General features: G+C 23.8%; 2 protein-coding genes across 6 annotated transcripts; one reads left to right on the plus strand and one right to left on the minus strand.

The window, feature by feature from the left end:
• Positions 1 to 53: 53 nt before the first annotated feature.
• LOC122719073 (transcription initiation factor TFIID subunit 12-like) lies at positions 54 to 14,124 on the minus strand. Of its 5 annotated transcripts, none has more exons than XM_043944608.1 (7): positions 13,975 to 14,124; positions 8,859 to 9,011; positions 6,651 to 6,751; positions 3,388 to 3,467; positions 1,714 to 1,986; positions 1,026 to 1,136; positions 54 to 509 (listed from the first exon to the last, which is right to left on the minus strand). In XM_043944608.1, exons 2-7 carry the CDS (start codon positions 8,981 to 8,983, stop codon positions 231 to 233), a joined length of 969 nt encoding a protein of 322 aa, XP_043800543.1. In that variant the 5' UTR covers positions 8,984 to 9,011; positions 13,975 to 14,124; the 3' UTR covers positions 54 to 230. The 5 variants fall into 5 exon arrangements, with proteins under 5 accessions (XP_043800543.1, XP_043800544.1, XP_043800541.1 ...); XM_043944609.1 differs by having other exon boundaries at positions 13,842 to 13,980; XM_043944606.1 differs by lacking the exon at positions 13,975 to 14,124 and adding an exon at positions 11,922 to 11,941 and having other exon boundaries at positions 1,026 to 1,133.
• A 1,742-nt stretch (positions 14,125 to 15,866) lies between these two features.
• LOC122719064 (zinc finger and SCAN domain-containing protein 12-like) lies at positions 15,867 to 18,630 on the plus strand. Its single transcript, XM_043944595.1, has 5 exons — positions 15,867 to 16,188; positions 17,123 to 17,453; positions 17,550 to 17,822; positions 17,910 to 18,092; positions 18,166 to 18,630. Exons 1-5 carry the CDS (start codon positions 16,024 to 16,026, stop codon positions 18,534 to 18,536), a joined length of 1,323 nt encoding a protein of 440 aa, XP_043800530.1. The 5' UTR covers positions 15,867 to 16,023; the 3' UTR covers positions 18,537 to 18,630.
• The last annotated feature ends 378 nt before the right edge of the window (positions 18,631 to 19,008 follow it).

A 19,008-nucleotide genomic window follows, 5' to 3' on the forward strand; every position in this document is an offset into this window, starting at 1 on the left:
TTATTTTTATATTTATATTTATATTTATATTTTTGGTTCTTTTTTTCAATGCACAAATTTCGAAATTCAATGAGAATGATCCTGAGTGATTTTTTTGTTTTTTTGTTTAAAATTTAAAAGAATTTCTGCAGCATTCGAATAAAATATGCATCATGATTCTCGCAAAAGTTATAAAAAATCGAGCTCAGGACAAAATTACGAGAAAAGTAAATAATTTTTGAATAAATTTGCTAATGATGATAAGAAGGAGTAAAATATTGAGTGCCTGGTGGAGCTCGATAACCTGGATATGTATTATTCAAAGCATGTTGAGCGAAAAATCCGGAATAATCTTTCTGCACCCTACGAGGCCTAAAAGCAGGACCTTTTGCCAATTCCATTCTAGCTCTGTTTTCAGCTTCTGTTTGAGCTTTAACTGATGGTGGCGGCCACTTCAGATCTCCTCTCATATTTCCACTTATGGGAGCCTTAGTTGCAGCAGGTTGTGCTTGATAAACTGGCGCTGGTGCCTAAAATAATATTAAATTATTTATAAATGTATATTATCATAAATAAATATTGTTTTAATTTCTAAAATATCACACTTTAAATTATTTTTTCCATTTCGAACACTCTATATAAAATATAAATAATTGATAAAAAAAATGATCTTAATTATTAATATAATATAATCAATAAAGAATAAGTATTAAGATATATGATTATTTTTTAAATCATCTTTTGAATTTTTTATAATTTCATTACATTATTAAAAAAATTAATTACGTTTATTATTACCAATTTTTAAAATCAGGATTAATATCCCATTAAATTTCGATAACTCGAATGAATAATATTAATAATGAAACAAAGTTTTTTAAATAAATAAAATTAATAGCGAAATATATTTATCAAATGTTTTTCTTGTATACAATTAATAATAAAAAAGAATTTTTAATCTAAAAGATATTTTTTATAAAATGATTATTCTTTTGTTCTCTTTCATACAGAAAAATTAGAAATATAATATTCGTATAATATTATACCTGTGAGATTGGAGGCTCTGGGCGAAGTATGATTGTGGATGGTGGTGCTTCAAATGTCGTAGGAGCTTGATTTTGTATCGATCGTAGAGAAGTATAATCTTGAGAGTGCTGCTGCAATTAGTAATATGCGATCAGATTAATCCTATAAATTATATATAATTGTAATATAACAAATCATGACAGATCAATGTATTAAATATCTGAAAGAGATACATTTTGAAATTAACAGCCGTTGACTACACGTTTGTTTCCAGAGTAGAGGAGAAAGGTGTTAATAAGTTCCTTCGCGCATATCTTCTTTGAAGCCACCTGTTGAATTTATCAATTGTACATAGGTGTCGACTTTTTAAAATTAAAATCATTTTAATAAGTTTAATCTTATATTTATAATTTTTATTATATTCATTTTTTTCTTTCTCTATTTGTAGTTTAATAGAAGTTTAATAAAAGAAAATTTTTTTAGCATACCACTTTTAATTTATATAATTAATTTTTATATAATCTTATTTTTAAATGATGATATCATTTATGAAATATTTTATTATTTTTACAAAAAACGAAGTTTAATAAAAGAAAATTTTATCTCACATTTTCATTTTGTTCTTTCACATTTGTTTCAATTATTAATATACAATACATATCGATATATATTTTGACATAAGTCGACATCTATGTTTCGATTACTTACTTGAAATTGCTGATTCTGTTGTTGCTGTTGATTGTACCAATTTGGTTGAATCGATTGTTGCGGTGAAGTTGCCGGTGGTGTAACCGGATGCCAACCCTTTGGCGTTGATTGAAAATATGACGGTTGTCGCAATGTTCCACCAGGACTAACCGGGGATGGAGAGGATGGTATGGCACTCCGAGTCGAGGAACGAGCTATCGTTGAGGGCGGCTGAGGTGATGAACCTGATGAGGGACTGCTCTGGTACGAGGCGAGATCACCGATTCCACGGGTCTTTCGAAGGGAGAATAAAAGGGAAAAACAAAGGCTTTTGTAGGTATTTTGTAGGTATTTCTATGTCGAACGGTGATTACTTTTTGATCATCCTTTTGAATTGTTTTGTGCGAAACATTCGAAGATTTTTCGTTGGAGGAATTTATTATTTCGGGATATCCGCCTCGACAACCACAGTGGTGTAGTCAACCGCGTCATGAAGTGTGCATTTACAATACGTATTAATGTTTTACGGACGTACGAATCAGCAACGTGCACGAAATCCTAGAACGAGACTGTATTATGTTTCTCAAACATTTGTATATAGTTGCACAGTGTAAGATCACGGTTGATTCGAAATAATATTTAAATGAAAAATGTATCTGAGAAATGCTATGCGATAACTATAGAATATTATTTTTACAAAAGAAAAAAGATAAAAAATAAAAAATAATAAATAAGTTATTTTAAAATGTTTCTATTTTCCATTTTCTTGTTTATATATATTCGTAATTTTCATCATTTATCTTTAAAAATGATTATAAAATTATGAATAAATTCTACTAAATTTTATGTTTGTTTTATGATGTTGTTATTGCATTAAAAAATATATTTTATCAATAATTTATTTAATAAATTATACATAATACAAAATAAATAAATTTTATTTTCATTAATATCTACCATGTTCTGTTTCTATTAATCTTTACATCTTAGATATTAATTTTTTCAATATTTTATAACTAATGTTTTTCACATTATTATTTTTAATTTTATTTAAACTTTAATTTTATATAGCAGTAAAAATGTCGCATACAAAGAATTTAAGTAATTAAATTATTTAATTTAATATGAGATTTTATTAAATATTTTTAAATATTTAAAATAATTAGAATATTTCATTACTTCAAAGATATGGTATCCTTTTCAATTCAATTCAAACTCGAGTTATATGTATTTATATAATATTATTTATTATTTAAAATTTACATTTTTATAGATAAATTTTAAATTTCTTGAAATCAATGATTTCACAGTATCGTTCTAGATTTATCTAATTACGATTTCACAGCAAGCACGAAAGGAAATATGTATATACATGTATTCATTAAGAAAAAAGAAAGAAAAAAAAGGGAACATTTGCATAACAGATATAGGAATAAACAACAAGATAAAAAAAAAAAAATAAGTCAAATATCACACGTAATTCGGAGAAAAATGCAAAAATCTAATCGCATTCGTTACAATAAACATCGACAAAAAGTTGAATTGAAATCGCGTTTAAAAATTCTACAAAATTCGATAATTATGATTTAAGGATATAATTCATATTATAAACAGATGTACGTAATCATTCTATTTAGTATTATTAAGCATATGTATCTATATTTCAATACGATTTTTAAAAATTGTAAAATTTACCTTCGCTTGTATAGGTCCTTGCTCTATAAAGTCGAAATCTTGATCTTCCGGAGGTGGTGGCCAAGCTACGCGCTTGAGACCTGAAAATAATTCAAATAATTTTTATCAAATAATCGTTATTATAATATTCAAATTGAAAAATTCATTAAATCAATATATATAGATATATATTATGAATTTTATATTAGTTACAAAAATGTGCACAAGAAAACAATGTATTTATATTCATATATATAATTTACTTTTTTCTAATATTTTTACGAATATATCTGTTATACAATAATATGTCAATTTTAAAAGTAAATTAAATAATTTATTATATTATATTTTATATATTATATAATAAATTCTTGTTAATTATATCGATAAATTCGATACAAATTCTCATCAACTTTTCTCAATTACTTTTCATCGTATCTCATATTTATATCGTCGCACTTGGCTAGAAATGTTGGATCGAATTTCATTCCTCGTGTTTGATAAAAAGAACCGTGGAAAAGAGTAGTTATTGCGTCAATAAAACGAATTATTATTCTATACTGCAATGTGATACCGGCCAAGTTTATATTTGCGCGATTATTACCGAAGAATTTTCACAATTTCGTCTTGACCTTGTAATATTCTTAGGATCTTTGGTTTTGGAGCCTTAAATATTAAATATCAAAAACACGAATACAAAAATATATTTTAAGGAATAGAAATTAATTTATTATTTATGGGTCTCTTATATATTTAAATAATTTAAGATTTCAATAGATGATTAGCACGTTAAAAGATCTTATTTCCATTTTGATTCTATATATTTCAATAATATGGCATTGATAGATTATAAAATTTTAAAATATTTTGGATAACACATTATAAATATTTAATATATTAAATATTTTAAATATATTATTTATTTCAATACGATAAAGCAATTTTAATTGAAATTCTATTAAAAAACTAATTGTAAATATAATAAAAAATGTTTAATTTTCAATTTTATAATTATAATTGTCTTTTTGTATAAATCTTTATAAAATTCAAAAATATAATTTATTTCTATATGAATATAATTTTAATAAAAACTAACTATTATATTTTAAATGTATATAATATTTGTGTATTGTATCACACTTGAACTAATATTAAGTTGTTATACTAATTTCTAGAAACTTTAATCTAAAAGTTTCGTATATTTTTATAAAACAAATACATACATATAAAGACTTGTATGCATATAAAGTTTTAATACAAACTTTATAAAATAAACTTTTGTTAATAAAAAATATCAATTCTTTTCATATTATTTCTATTTCAAAATAGTCTGAAATATAATTACTTGTATATGTAATATGTTAAAAAAAATTGTAAAAATGCAATTTCTCGCGCACTCAATGAACATTGCACAAATCACAGTTTATAATATGCTAAATTCCTGACACAATAAAACCACAAAAATTGCATCACTCATACGAAATCATGATTTATAAATCATATACACACGCCGAACATTACATATTAAACTTTCACTGGCAACTAGCAATTGGAACAAATATTCTCCACAAAACGTACCGTTATTCTACAAGAATTACACGTTTTTCTACAAAAAATTCATTTAGTCAAATACAAAGAAGAAATCAAAGAAGAAGAAGAAAACGACATTGCCAAAACGAATACTCGCCAACAACTGATGCTATCCCGAAGTCACCTATACCTTTCATTATCGCAGATCATTCTAACCACCGATTTTGGTGAATTTTTGGTAACTGGCCAATACCTGGGGATTAGTATAAAGAAGTGAAGTGATGTTATAAATTTAACGAGTATCAGTTTTAAAGAATGACACTTCGTTTAACTATTTAACTATATTTAAAGAATGATATCTTATTTTTTATTAATAATCATATCATATGTTGTTATCCAAATATATTAATCAAAGATCAAGATATTTTGTTGTATTGGTATTAAGTTTTTTAACATTTTAAATATCAAAGATTTAAATAATAAGAAAATAATGATAGTTTAACTTTATATATTAAAATATTTAATTTTTCTATTAAATTTAAAAATTTTATTTTAAAAAAACAAAAAAAAAATATATCTTTATTTTAATATATTTAAATGCAAAAATTAATATTTATGAGTTTAGAGATCACATATATATTGATTTTAAAACATTTTGTAGAGATTATTAAATGTTATTAGAAGAAAGAAAAGGAATTTAACTTTTTTTAATCATGAAAATAATTATGATAATTAAATGAAATCCTTTTTTGCTATTAAAAGAGCAAAAAGAGCCATCATTCAAAATTAACACAGAATGATCATATCCTTATTTGTTATCAAATTTGGATCAACGCGATATGATACTATGATCAAATTATCAAGCAGGGATAGAAAGCAAAATCTAAGAAAGGATCTCTCAAAGCTTTTCGTGCAAGTGATATTGTTAGTGTTCACCTCTCCGTAGATACGTTAAACTGGCTTGACTGAAAGTGATATTAGTCTCCCTGGCTCATGATTAACAGCTTGCAGCATAAGATTCGCTTCTTGTTAGTCTTCTTCATTTAGGTTAATGCGCGACTTCGTGCTTCAGTGGCTGAAATCTTTTGATTAATTTTCTTTTATACAATGCATACGTCGTCTTTTCGTAACAGTTAAAATTTAAAATCGTTTCTTGCGAATAAATCATATTATTTTTAAACGAGAAAAATTCATTAAAAAGTCTAATTTGTCTAAGTGTCTTTTACTAAATGTATCCTATACAGAGTGATACGAATTAATAAAATATTTAAGTTTTTACTTCGATCTGACCAAAAAAATATTTTCTTGTGTCTTAATTTTGACTTCTCGCCAAATATGTGAAACGATAGAAGAACACTTGTATCTTAAGTCAATATTGATGCAGTAATATTTTTGAAAAATTAAATGGATAATTTAGAAAATCATTGAATTAATATCAAATTAATAAGATTCATAAAAAATATTTTAAAATTGTGGAATTTATTTATTATACATATATAGCTATAAATTTTTCATTATTTTTAAAGAATTTGAAATCGCTTGTTAAGATAAATTTAAAATAATTACACTCTTGTTATAAAAGTTCACTGCACTGAATAATAGATGTTTCTCTAAACTTATATAATATTATTTACCGGTTTATTATTTTATATTTGCTTATTTATTTAAAAGATAAATATTAAATATTATAAGAATTCATTTAATAGCAAGAAACGATTTATCTGAAAGAAATTGAACGATTTTTATTTATTTACCAGCTTGACCAGCTCGTTGCCTAGCCTCTTCTTCTTCGAGCATTCGTAAAACCGCGCTATTTTGTAAATTTGCTGGTTTTGCAAGCTGATTGAAATCAATTCTGAAAAATCCACAAAAACATGAATTATTATAAATAATAACATGAATGATTATTATTAATATTATAAAGTTTTTATAATTATACTTTCCATTTGATTATATTATATTCTAATAATATAATTTCTATTGTATTATAAAATTCTCTCTATTCTCTATATTTCTTTTTTCTTTTTTTTATTATAAAATTTAATTATAAATATTATTTTGTTTTAACAAAATAAATTCGTTTTTATCTTTTAATAAAAAGATAATAAAAATTTAAAATTTTTGAAATCTCATGCAATTCAAAATTTTGATATTTACATGTATTATATAGATATTATAAAAATAGATGTACATTTCGTAATGATTTACAATAATATTAGAAATAAAAATTGAATCAATTATTAATATAACAATCAATTTGTTATATTAAGAGCATTACATCGATTTTTTTTAACAATTTTTCTATTCAATCAATTATTTTTTTGTTTAAACAAAATTACACATTTCCCATAAGAAAAATATTACAAATTGAAATCAAGAAATTTATCGAAAGAGCAAAGCAAGTAAATGATTCGCTAATATATTACAAATATTGAATAAAATAACATTAATATTAACTGTAACACAAACTTTTTTCTAGTAACTATAAAATGATAAATGAAAATTGTTGACTAGTAACACTCTTTTTGTAGAGATACGATTGAAAGAATGAAATGTAGGATGATCACCTGGTCTGAGCGAGCATCTTCGTTACGAGGGAAGGGCGCACGATACCGAAAGGAAGTCGTATAACTGACACGCGAAAACCGGTGGTGAACGGTACACCCCGAGGCCACCAAACGCAAAACTAAGTCAAGTACGACAGTGTTCGTGGATTTTGCGCAATAGCTATAGGCTCTGAGAGGGGTTTATTTCTAACTCGTGTGATTCGGACCTCTGAAAATAACGATTCGCGCGCCAATGACGACGAGAAGGCTGATTCATCGACCTGCAACCGGTCAGCATCCACACGTTGATGGAGAATCGATATAAATCCATCGAACGGCACATAATAATCAGATGCAGCCTCTATTTTCATTGATGCAAACTGGTCGCAGATATCAATCGCTTCTCTCAATAAGTTTTATTATTGATTCTTAAACTCAAACTTCCGAATTTATATAATATAATATAATGGGACAGAAAGTTTTCAAATAATATTTTGAAAATAATTATATATACTTCATGAAATATTTATATTATTTCAAAAATAGATTAATTTTTAAGTAACTTTAAAAAAATAATTTTAAAATAATATTTTTTAAAAATGTTTCTTAAAAAATTTCAAAATTCAAGTAAGAATGTATTCAATTTATAGCTACATAAATACATATTTACATAAATATATATTTTAATTAATTGATAATTAATTGAACAAATTGTATTAGATTTTGATAAAGAGAGGAGAGGAGGGGAAGAGAAGGTATGTATGTTCAAGAAAAAAAAATTATAAAAATAAAAAAATTAAAAGAATTAGATTAGATTTTTAATACAAATTCTGTTTTAATGATATACGTACTTGAATGATTTTTGCGAAAAAAGAATTATTTTTATTTGATATTATTCAAAAAGTTTCTTTTTATTATTATAAAATTATGAATTCTTTTTAGTACAATTATCTTTTTAAAACAAAATTAGAAAATTTTCTAAGAAATAAAAAAGAAAAAACTTAATAATATAAATAAATTGTATTTATGAAAATAAAATTTACGTTAATATTTAAATTATATTGAAATTTTTAATTAAATATAATTATATTATACATATAATTATATAATTATAATTTATATTAAGATATAAATATATTATTATTAATGCATGAAAAAAATATAATAATATTAAAAATGTATGAAAATAGTATACATATCTATTTGTTTCTTGAAAATTTTATTTATATTTAAATTATACTTAAACTTTGGAACTGGACATAAATTACTTCTTACTATAAGTAATAAACAAAAAATAATTTTAAAAGTTACATTGCACATCAAATTTCCGCATAAAAATTAACTATAGATAAAATTATAGATAATAAAATGAGTCATTAAGTTTATTAATTTTTAAAAATGAGGAAATTGACTTACCCAACTGCGCCATTAGATAAAACTTGAGTTTGTCTGTCCAAGGCTTCCTGTATTGCTTGAGGTGAATACAAATTGATAGGAGAGTTGAACTGTTTATTCACGAACATTGTCCTTTGTGCGGACATACTTGCGCTTTTGTATAAATTTCTAATTCTGAAAAATAACAAGTAATAATATAAAAAATTTTATGTATAAAAATTTCAATTTCTGCATTTTTTTTTCAATAATATAAAAATTATTTTTTTATCATTGATATTGTGGAACGAAGTATTGAATTTTTATTATATAATTTTTAAATGTAAAATATGATAAAAAACGATAAAACATGTCATAAGGAATTTTGTTATCATAACAACCAAGTTATTCAAAATCCGTTAAGACATTATTTATAATAAAATAAAAATTTTTAATTATTCTTCGATTCATGCTATAATTTTTTTTTATATACCATTTTATTTTATTATAACCATTTTATTTTATATCTTATATATAACTACTTAAAGAAAATTTATTTTTTTAAATAATAGATAATAAATAACTTGTAGTTTGACTTGTATTGTGATAAAATGTGCAAATGACCTTCGTAGCAATGTACTAGTAAAAACAGAAATAATTAACATTTATTGTATGTATAGTTATGTTAAATAACAAAATTGTTATTCAAATGATATATACGGTATATGTATGGATAAAACGATATATTATGAATATATTGCGATATGCTTCGATAAATAAGGTCAAATTAAGGAGAAAGAAATAAGACATAAAGTATAATTATCGTTTGGCAAACTAACACAAGATTTGGACTAAATCATTCTAAACAAGCTTTAATTTAACATTTATGGTTACTAATTTAGAAAATTTTACGAATCTCTTATATGTTATGCCAACTTTTGTGTCGTAATTTTGACAGTAATTAACTAGGCAGTAGTTTTCAATCTAAATCGCGAAAAGAATCACATATTTTAATTGATAATTTTAATTTTTACATCAATAACTCAAATTTTCGACATTATTCAATTCCTGATTTTAATAATTTTTCATAATAAAATTCTAAACTTGGAATGTAAATCAAGAGATTTATAAAGATTTGCAAATAACAATAATATAACTAAATATTTGAATATTATTTGAATATTATTATTAATTCAAAGATAGTTTGTTTTTCAATCAAAAAATATTATATTTTCAAAATGTTTCTTAATTTATATCGGACTATTCACAAATAATTTATATTTGACTATTTGCAAATAATTTAAATATTGCAAAATGAATCGTAAATAATTTTAAATATTACAAAATAGAGTTGCAAATAGTTTCAATATTACAAAAGATATTTAATATTGCTCGACAAAATATTGGGAAACACTGAATTACAGTTATTCCTGATTGGACGATACATTACTGTGGATTGGCACGTGAATAATTATAAGAAGAGGATCGAACGTGCGATCTTGTAACATAAATACTATTAGCCAACGATGATTCATCGTCGAACTGATCGCATATTGTAACGAAGTAAAGTACAAACGCAAAAAGTGGGTCACGAATCATCGTCACGATGTTTCGGGATCGTTCGACGAATGTTTGGATATTTGATATCCAAACCGATGATGGTTGTACGAAAATTCGTGCCAAGAAATGTACTCAGGAGCGTAACATGAAAATGGGATCTGAATCACGAAATAAGAAAGCAGTAATCAGACATTTTCGCATACATTAACTTTTAACTCTTATTACATTTGCATTATATTTGCTTCTTTCATAATTTATAAGATATATTTTGAATTTACTGGCACGTATGATTTTTAAAAATTGAAAAACGTTTTATTTATGTTATTTAATTAAACTGACATGTAAAAAAAACTGAAAGAACAAAAAAAATAAAAATTGTAAATATTAATATTTCAAATGTTAATGTTCCAATATTGTTATTGATATTTATTTAATGATAAAAAGTTTATTTTTAAAACGGATAATCTTCTATGATTTTATATTTAAAATAGAAATTTTTTAAATTCCTTAGAAATATAATTTGAAATCATAATAAATAAATCGTATATTTTATTTTAGTTTAGTCGAAAAGTTATATTATAATATTGATCATAACTCAGGAGTTTCAAAGATATATTTTCTTCATAAAAAATTATGAGAACATTTATAATTATAATGAACATTTTGTTACTGTAATATTTTAAATTTTTTCGATAATATTATTATTCAAAAATATTTTCATTTTGAAATAGATCATTTTATAGTAATAAGATAAAGAAAATAGTAAAATAATCTATATGATCTATATATAGTAGTAAGATCTTTAATGATTCAAATATAAATAAAATGAAAATTACATTAATCTTCTATAAATAGTGGTTCATTCATAATTATTCATTAATATTTTCTTGTTTAATTGATAGTAATATGTATAAGAAATTTGAAGCTTATTAATAAATAATAAAATAAAGTTCAAGATTCAAAGATTTATTCAATAGTCAAGAACAAAAAAAATTTAAAACAATTAAAATTAAAAACTGCTTATGTTTATTAAATAAAAATCATATATGTATTATTATAAAATAAAATAAATTGTGATTGTATTTAAAACTTGTTTATCATTAAACTTGTTTATTAATATTTGAAGACATTTTCAATTCTAGATCAAAAATAGAAAGCATATCTCATATTCCTACTTTAATATACATTACATAATAATTGAAATATGAATGAAAAATCAATAATGAATAAAACAAATACATATAATATAGAATTAAAACACAATTCTAAAAGTTTTTATACTGCAAAATAATAAAAATTTTTTTATCTGTAATTAAAAAATTATTTTTATTTAAAAAAAAATTGTCTATTTTAAAAAATGTTTTTAATATCTTTTATTGAAAAAAATTTTTGGATATAAAAAAAGAAAAGAAAAGAAAAGAAAAAAAATGATTTAAATCATTTTTTAAAACGAAAATATTTAAAATTATGTCTATAATTATGTTTAAATTAATTAATAAAATTAATTTAAAAATTTAAATAGTAAATAAACTGTTTCTATTTAAGTACTTCATACTAGTTAAACTGTCAGTCTGGAACTCGGTTACGCCGTCATTAATGGCCGGAAACTCGAACGAAAACAGCGAAGAATTGAAAAACGAAGATGTACATGGGCAAAACGCACGTTTATCTTATGAAAGTTTCGGATTCTCTCTGACGCGTCACTGCTGGGCAGCCACCGGTAGTCTACCGAAGTTATTTTTGCTACGAAATTCCTCCGAATATATCTACATCGTCCGCAAAATCTCTACATCTCCCTCTTTTCACTTCGTGACCTGAAGCACCTAATGATACTTCTGGATCGTATTAGATTACAGTGGAATTGCAGATTCGACAATATATTGAGAAACTAGTCAAACTTTTCAAAAGATTTAGACGACAATTAATTTCAAAAATCTATTTTTTGAAATATATAATCTATACAACTCCATTTTCTTTATGTAATCGATATCTATTTAAGTTTTTTTATATTTTTTAATATTTAAACAATGTTTATATTATAAATTGCAATTAAAAATTAAGATTTATTAAAAATAAGTTTTATTTGCAAGATAAAACATCATATCAGTTTTTCAAACAATTATTTATATCAAAATTTTGATTAACATTATAATGAAAATTTCTGAAAATTTACGATCATATTTTTTAGTTTACATTGATATTTCTTTAATTATATATATTTACATAGTAATAATGTTTCTGACAACGCAACAAGAAATGTTCAAAATTGACTGAAACTTGTCTTTGTTTGCTAAATAAATATATATATATTTATACTAAAAAATAGATACACACTATCTATTTTAACATGTATTACAATGTCATATTCATAAAAACCTTTAATTATGCTATATGTAATGATTTTTTATAACTATTTTTTTTAAATCACAAATATTTTATAAAAAAAATGAGATTGAATAACATTGAGATTTTTATTTTAAAAAAAAATTATGATATTTATTCTGTTTTAGTAAATAAAAACAATATAGATAAAATTGCATTTCTGATAGTAACTGTACTTATGTATTGTATAATTTAATATCAATAAATAAAAATTAAAACGTTATTCGAATTGATCGTTTAATATCGTTTAAAAATAATATCATTCATATCATAGTCGATAATCGTTTAAAACGAGTTACCAACGACCGCTTTAAAAATCAATTGTATCGTATCGCAACTGGATATACAATCGTTGATATATTCAGTCGATTCCATAATCATTTGTTACCGACAGTTTCTTTTTATAATAAGTATAAAATTCAATCATTCTTAAACAAATAAAGCACAAATAAAACATAAAGCGAAAGCAAATAACTTGATGTTTTAAATTTTCGTATAATATAGAAAAAAACCGAACATATAGATAAATTAATGGAATAGGCGGAGCATATTTCTTATCATATGTTTCACGCAAATATTTAAATATTCTTCGAATTGTATGATAACAAACTATTTATTCGGATAAAATAAACGGAAATCATTTGATATTTATTTATATAAAAATCATGAAAAATTATTATGAAAAAAGTAAAAAAAAAATGTGATTGAATATATATATTTTTGTTTTTTTAATGAAATGAATTTAATGAATGATATATGATATAATGAAATGTTAAGTATGTAAAATATATACACTTAAATGATTTTCTATTTTCATATATCACATTGCATAATTTGTATGAATTATGCAAATATAAAATCTTTGTTTATCGTTAATATTACCAAGAATTTTTATTAATAACACGATTTATATTATTTTGTACTATAAAACCTCATCGCAAATATATTTTAAAAAACATAATGTTACATCGAAATATATTGTTAAATAAATTTTAAATCGTAATTAAATCACGTATTTATATATATTTTTTGTTATAAATACATATTATAGCAAAAATTTGTATTATTTTTCTAGTTTTCTCTTACACATTTTTTTTTCAATTAATTTCGTTCCGTTGTATCGTTATACAAATGAATCATCCCCTAAATCACTTGATGAAATTTCTGGATTTACAAGACGAAAATGCGAAGCATGAGGATCACAATGACGAGCACCTACCTTCGCGTTAAAACGCAAGGCACGCGGGTTCCTCAGTGGCGAAACACACTGGACGGAAAAGCGAAAGCACGAGAGAAGTAATGGGAATCACCCCCTCTCTATCGGAAGAATCGTCGAATCACTCTCCTTTCCTCTTCTGACTTGTTAGTTATTTTCGACCCTTATTCTCCACCAATCTTCATATCTGACAATGTTTTTGGCAAACGTAGGAAATTGTTTTGCGTTTCCTGAAATTCTCTCTTTTTAAATTGTTGATAACTTTCCAACAAACTTTGTTGTTTACCATCGCAGATGCGATGGATACCATTTTCTTTTAAAATTATCTAGCATGCACTTATACCTGATGATAATGTTATCTTGATATAAATTATCCAATATTAAATATTGAATTGTTTGCTTCGATTAATGAATACATAAATTTTAAATATATGTGACATATATATGTTCATAGTAAAAATTTTATATTTATATTACAGTCAAAACGGAAACTTATTTTTAAATATCTACATACTTCCTTAATTAATTAATATTTTTAGAAAATTCTATCTTGAAAAATACAATGGATAAAAGATTTTTGCATTTTGATTATTGTATTTTTGATTATAAAAAATTAATGAAATATAATTTATAGATATATAATAAATATAATAGATATATAAATATAAATTATATTTATAAATTATATTATTATATATATAAATAATCCTTCTATTATAATATTTCATAATTATAAAAAATCGATTGCATCGATATTATAAAAAACATATAAGTATAATAAAAAAATCCTTTTTAAAAATTTAATTTTTAGTATGAGTAAAAAAAATTTAATTATATTTAAATAAATAATAATTATGATTAAATAAATAAATTTCATAATAATTAATTAGAAATTTTTAAATACGTTAATTATTTTTAAAATAAAACAAAAAATAAATTCTATATTCTTTAATTATAATAATAATATAAAATTATAAAAAATAAATTATTTATCTTTTATAATATATAATTTCCTTTTTAAAAATAAAAAAAAATAATTGAAATAGTTTTAGATTTATTTAATCATTTTTATAATCATTATAAATGTGCGACAACAATTTAATTAATATAAAAAAAAATAGTATATTACGAAATAAATTATTAATAGAAAAACAAAAATAATTAAGTATATTAAATACGTATGTTTAGTATATTCATTTAAGCAATTTTACAAATAAAAGCATAGCAGTTAATTTATGTATATATATATATATATATATATATATATATATATAATATATATAAATTTCTTATCAAGAGAGTCGGATAATGAAAATGTTAATATTACTATCTATAATTGCTATACATTAAAAATATAGAAATTATATCATAATTAATATAATTAACTGTAATAATAATTTCTATTTATATTATTTGTAATAACATTAGTGAAGAAAATATTAAAGTTTTTTAATACGTATCTCTGAACGGTCGATATTCTACGAAAACCATTGTTCGAATGCAGTCCAATGCGAAACATTATTTCTTTAGTCAGTATTATGAAATAATAAAAATTAATGCATTTATTGCCATCTTTATTGCTATTATTGATAATCATTTCTTGTAATTAACAACTTAATATAAGAAATAAGAAATATAATAATGTGAAAATATTAAATACAAAAAAATTCGAATATGCCGCTATAATAGCAAATGGAAGATTATTTCCCGCCGTTGGGAAGAATAGAAAATCAATAATAGTTACCGGCCTTACCGACTTTGCGATGACGAAGACCCTAAACGACGCAGTTTCTCTTTTATACGTAACCATCTTTCTCCTTCCCGCGTGTAGAAAATTCACAATTCTCCATCTTTGCTGTACTACAGCGCCGTATGTCCGCCATTGGTCAATCGTCGCTGCCGCCGCAACCGACGCCGCCGCCATTATAGATTCCGTTGTGTGTGACTGAGTCTCGTTCTCCAGAGTTTTCCAGGGAAAACTCTATTTCTCCTCGACATTAAAGGTGAAATATCTACGTAACGAACGTGTAGAAGATTTTAAAGAACATCAAAATGAAAACGTATAGCAGAAAAAAGGGTGATAGCACGAGTAACGTAATCATTCATGTGAACGAGCTGTGCCGACTGTGCTTGGCAAAGGAGGAGGAGATGGTGCCGATTTACGACGATGAAACTATTCCCTTATCTTTGCGAATAATGGCTTGTGTTAATCTGGAGGTAAGTTAGAAGATTTAATTTAATAAATATGTGACAAATTTAAGTTAAAATCGCATTAGTTAATCATCTTTCGTACGTATATAGGAATCTTATCGAAAAATAGGAATCTAGTTTATCTCTCTGCGTGAGATTCTCTTTGTCTCTCTCTATCTCATTTTTACCCCACTCTTCGATTTTACTCTGTATTTGTGAGGGTCACTTATACATTCGATGTAGGTATAAAGGAAACGTTTAACCACAGACGAGATATAGAACCGTCTATGATTTAACTTTAGGTCTCGGGCAACGCGCGACACACTGCGCAAAGCAACTACCGGCTTTACCGAGTTATCGACTTTACGTTCACGATATGTCGACGCCACCTTCTCTTTCATTACAGGAATCTAGACAAGGCGTATCATTGCATTACAGATCATTTACCCTATGGATTTATAGAAATCTGTAATATTATAGCCAATGTATTAATATTGACACTTTATATATGTCCACTGAACTTTTTCCTTTTACTTTAGATATAAATAATTGCAACATATAAAAAAGACAAAATATCTAATATTTCTTTCTACTAACATTTCATTATATCATGAATATTTTTTTTGAATTCATTATACAATTTTTCAATATTTTCATTATCTCCATTGTTTCAAAATTTTAAAACTTGAGATATAAGTAAACATAAAATATAATTTAAATATAAATTAATATAATTTATTATAATTAAAATGAAAACGTACAAACCTATTTTTATATATTACTAAAAAAAAAATGATTTGCAAATATTTAAACGATTATTATAAATATTATAAGATAATATATATTATTATTTTATATAAAACAATAATTTAAATATTGTATCTTATTTTATGAGTTTATATATAAGCTTATAAATAATTAATATATTAGTGGAAAATTAATAAAATTTCATATATTGTAGGTTTATGAAGAAGATGGTCTTCCAAATATGATTTGTCATCCATGCAAATATCAATTAGAAAAATCCTATCAATTTAAGAAAAAATGTGAAGCTGCTGATGCAAAACTTCGTAAACATATGAAATTAATTCAACAATTAACTGGCCAAAGTGAAGAAGGAGAAAATCAGGATAGCAATAGAGATGAATTAAAAGATTCTTCCAACAGTGGAAAATCTAAACAAGTTAAACAATTATTGGCTGATTTAGTTTCAATTAAAGGTAATAGTGGACAAAAAGATGGAGATCCGATTGAAGTGACAGAAGAAGAACTTGTTGGTGGTTATATTTTAGGTATATTGAAAGTTTTTATTTGTTTTTAGAATTTAATTAGTATATAATTTTTTTTCAATTTTATTTTATAAATTATTATATTTTTATTAAATATAGGAATGAATTCTGAAAATATAGAGATGGAAGAAACAATGTCAGAAGATCCAGAAAATATCACATTAGTACCTGCAGAAGAACGTGCTGCTAAAGCACGTTGCACAATACGTACATCACGTATTAAACAAGAACAAGAATCAGAGGATGAGGCAGAAGAAGTACAAAGAGCAATTGCAAATGCTGATCATAAAAATGTTTATATGATGGAAGTTACAAGTAATAGTTCAAGTCAAGGAGAAACATTAAAATTACAACCAATTGGTGATACCATGGGTAATAAATATTATATATATATATCTATGATTTCTATACTGTGAAACTTCTTTTTCTTAATGTATCTAAATTTTTTATTATTTTAAGTTGAAACAAGTGAAGAATTAAAAGTATTTCAATGTGATAAATGTCCAAAAGCATTCACCAGAAGAATAATGTTAAAAAGTCATCAGTCTGTTCATTCTACACAAAGAGGTTTTACATGTCAAGCTTGTGAAAAATGGTTTCCTACTAGATCAGCTTTAGTGAGACATGAACGTACTCATACAGGTAATGCTTTATTTTAAAAATTGAATAAATATATGCATTTAAATTTTTATTTTTAAAATTATATTTTATATAGGTGAAAAACCATTTGGTTGTAATATTTGTCATCGTGCCTTTGCACAGAAAGAAATTTTACTTCGCCATCTCATGACTCATTCTGGTCAAAAACCATTCCAATGTCAACATTGTGATAAAAGTTTTACTCAAAGAGAAGCATTAAAAGTACATATGAGAAGGCATCAAAAATTAGATCCAAATGATATTCAATTGCATCATTGTCAACTTTGTCCTAAAGCTTTCTGTCATGCATCTGGACTTAGCAGACATTTGGTTACACATACTGGTAGAACATATAAATGTGTAGAATGTGAAAAATCTTTTACCGACAAAAGTTCACTATTAAGACACAGTCGTATTCACGCACCTAAAAAAATATTAACAAATTAAATTTATCTTAAGATATAAATATTAAGATATAAATATTATCTCGTTTACAATATCAGTCAACATTAAATTAAAATTATGCAATATTTCTATAAACATTCTTTTAAGCACATAATATAATTTTTTTTTAATGTCTTAGAATAATTTATAAAACATATCTTAACTATAATGATAATTATGCACTAATTTGTTCATTATAATTTCAGATATATTTCTATATAATATTCTATGTTGATTATGTTTTTCTATATCTATATCACTGAAATAGAAGAATCACCAAAATTTAATATCATATTCTGCTTTTCTTCAGAATTAAAAAAAATCTTGTAAACATAAATTTAGAATTTTTTCTATTTTTAAATAGAAACATTTCTTACTTATTGTAATTTTATATATTACAGTTTTTTTTTTTACATAATAATTTTTTCTTTTTTTTAATTTATTATTTAAATTCATTATTCAAAGTTGAAAAATT

This window comes from Apis laboriosa, unplaced genomic scaffold (assembly GCF_014066325.1).
Source record: "Apis laboriosa isolate Shangri-la unplaced genomic scaffold, ASM1406632v1 scaffold69_cov144, whole genome shotgun sequence".
In the NCBI taxonomy this organism is placed as follows: Eukaryota; Metazoa; Arthropoda; class Insecta; order Hymenoptera; family Apidae; genus Apis; species Apis laboriosa.

What these genes read in the sequence shown, in the direction of transcription:
- LOC122719073 (XM_043944605.1), bottom strand. An exon ending in GCAACGAGCTGGTCAAGCTG is followed by an intron (nt 3,468 to 6,650) that starts GTAAATAAATAA and finishes AATTATTTTCAG; the next exon opens with GTCTCAAGCGCGTAGCTTGG. An exon ending in AACAGAATCAGCAATTTCAA is followed by an intron (nt 1,137 to 1,713) that starts GTAAGTAATCGA and finishes TACTAATTGCAG; the next exon opens with CAGCACTCTCAAGATTATAC.
- LOC122719064 (XM_043944595.1), top strand. Translation starts at nt 16,024, where the DNA reads ATGAAAACGTATAGCAGAAAAAAGGGTGATAGCACGAGTAACGTAATC. An exon ending in TGGCTTGTGTTAATCTGGAG is followed by an intron (nt 16,189 to 17,122) that starts GTAAGTTAGAAG and finishes CATATATTGTAG; the next exon opens with GTTTATGAAGAAGATGGTCT. An exon ending in ACCAATTGGTGATACCATGG is followed by an intron (nt 17,823 to 17,909) that starts GTAATAAATATT and finishes TATTATTTTAAG; the next exon opens with TTGAAACAAGTGAAGAATTA.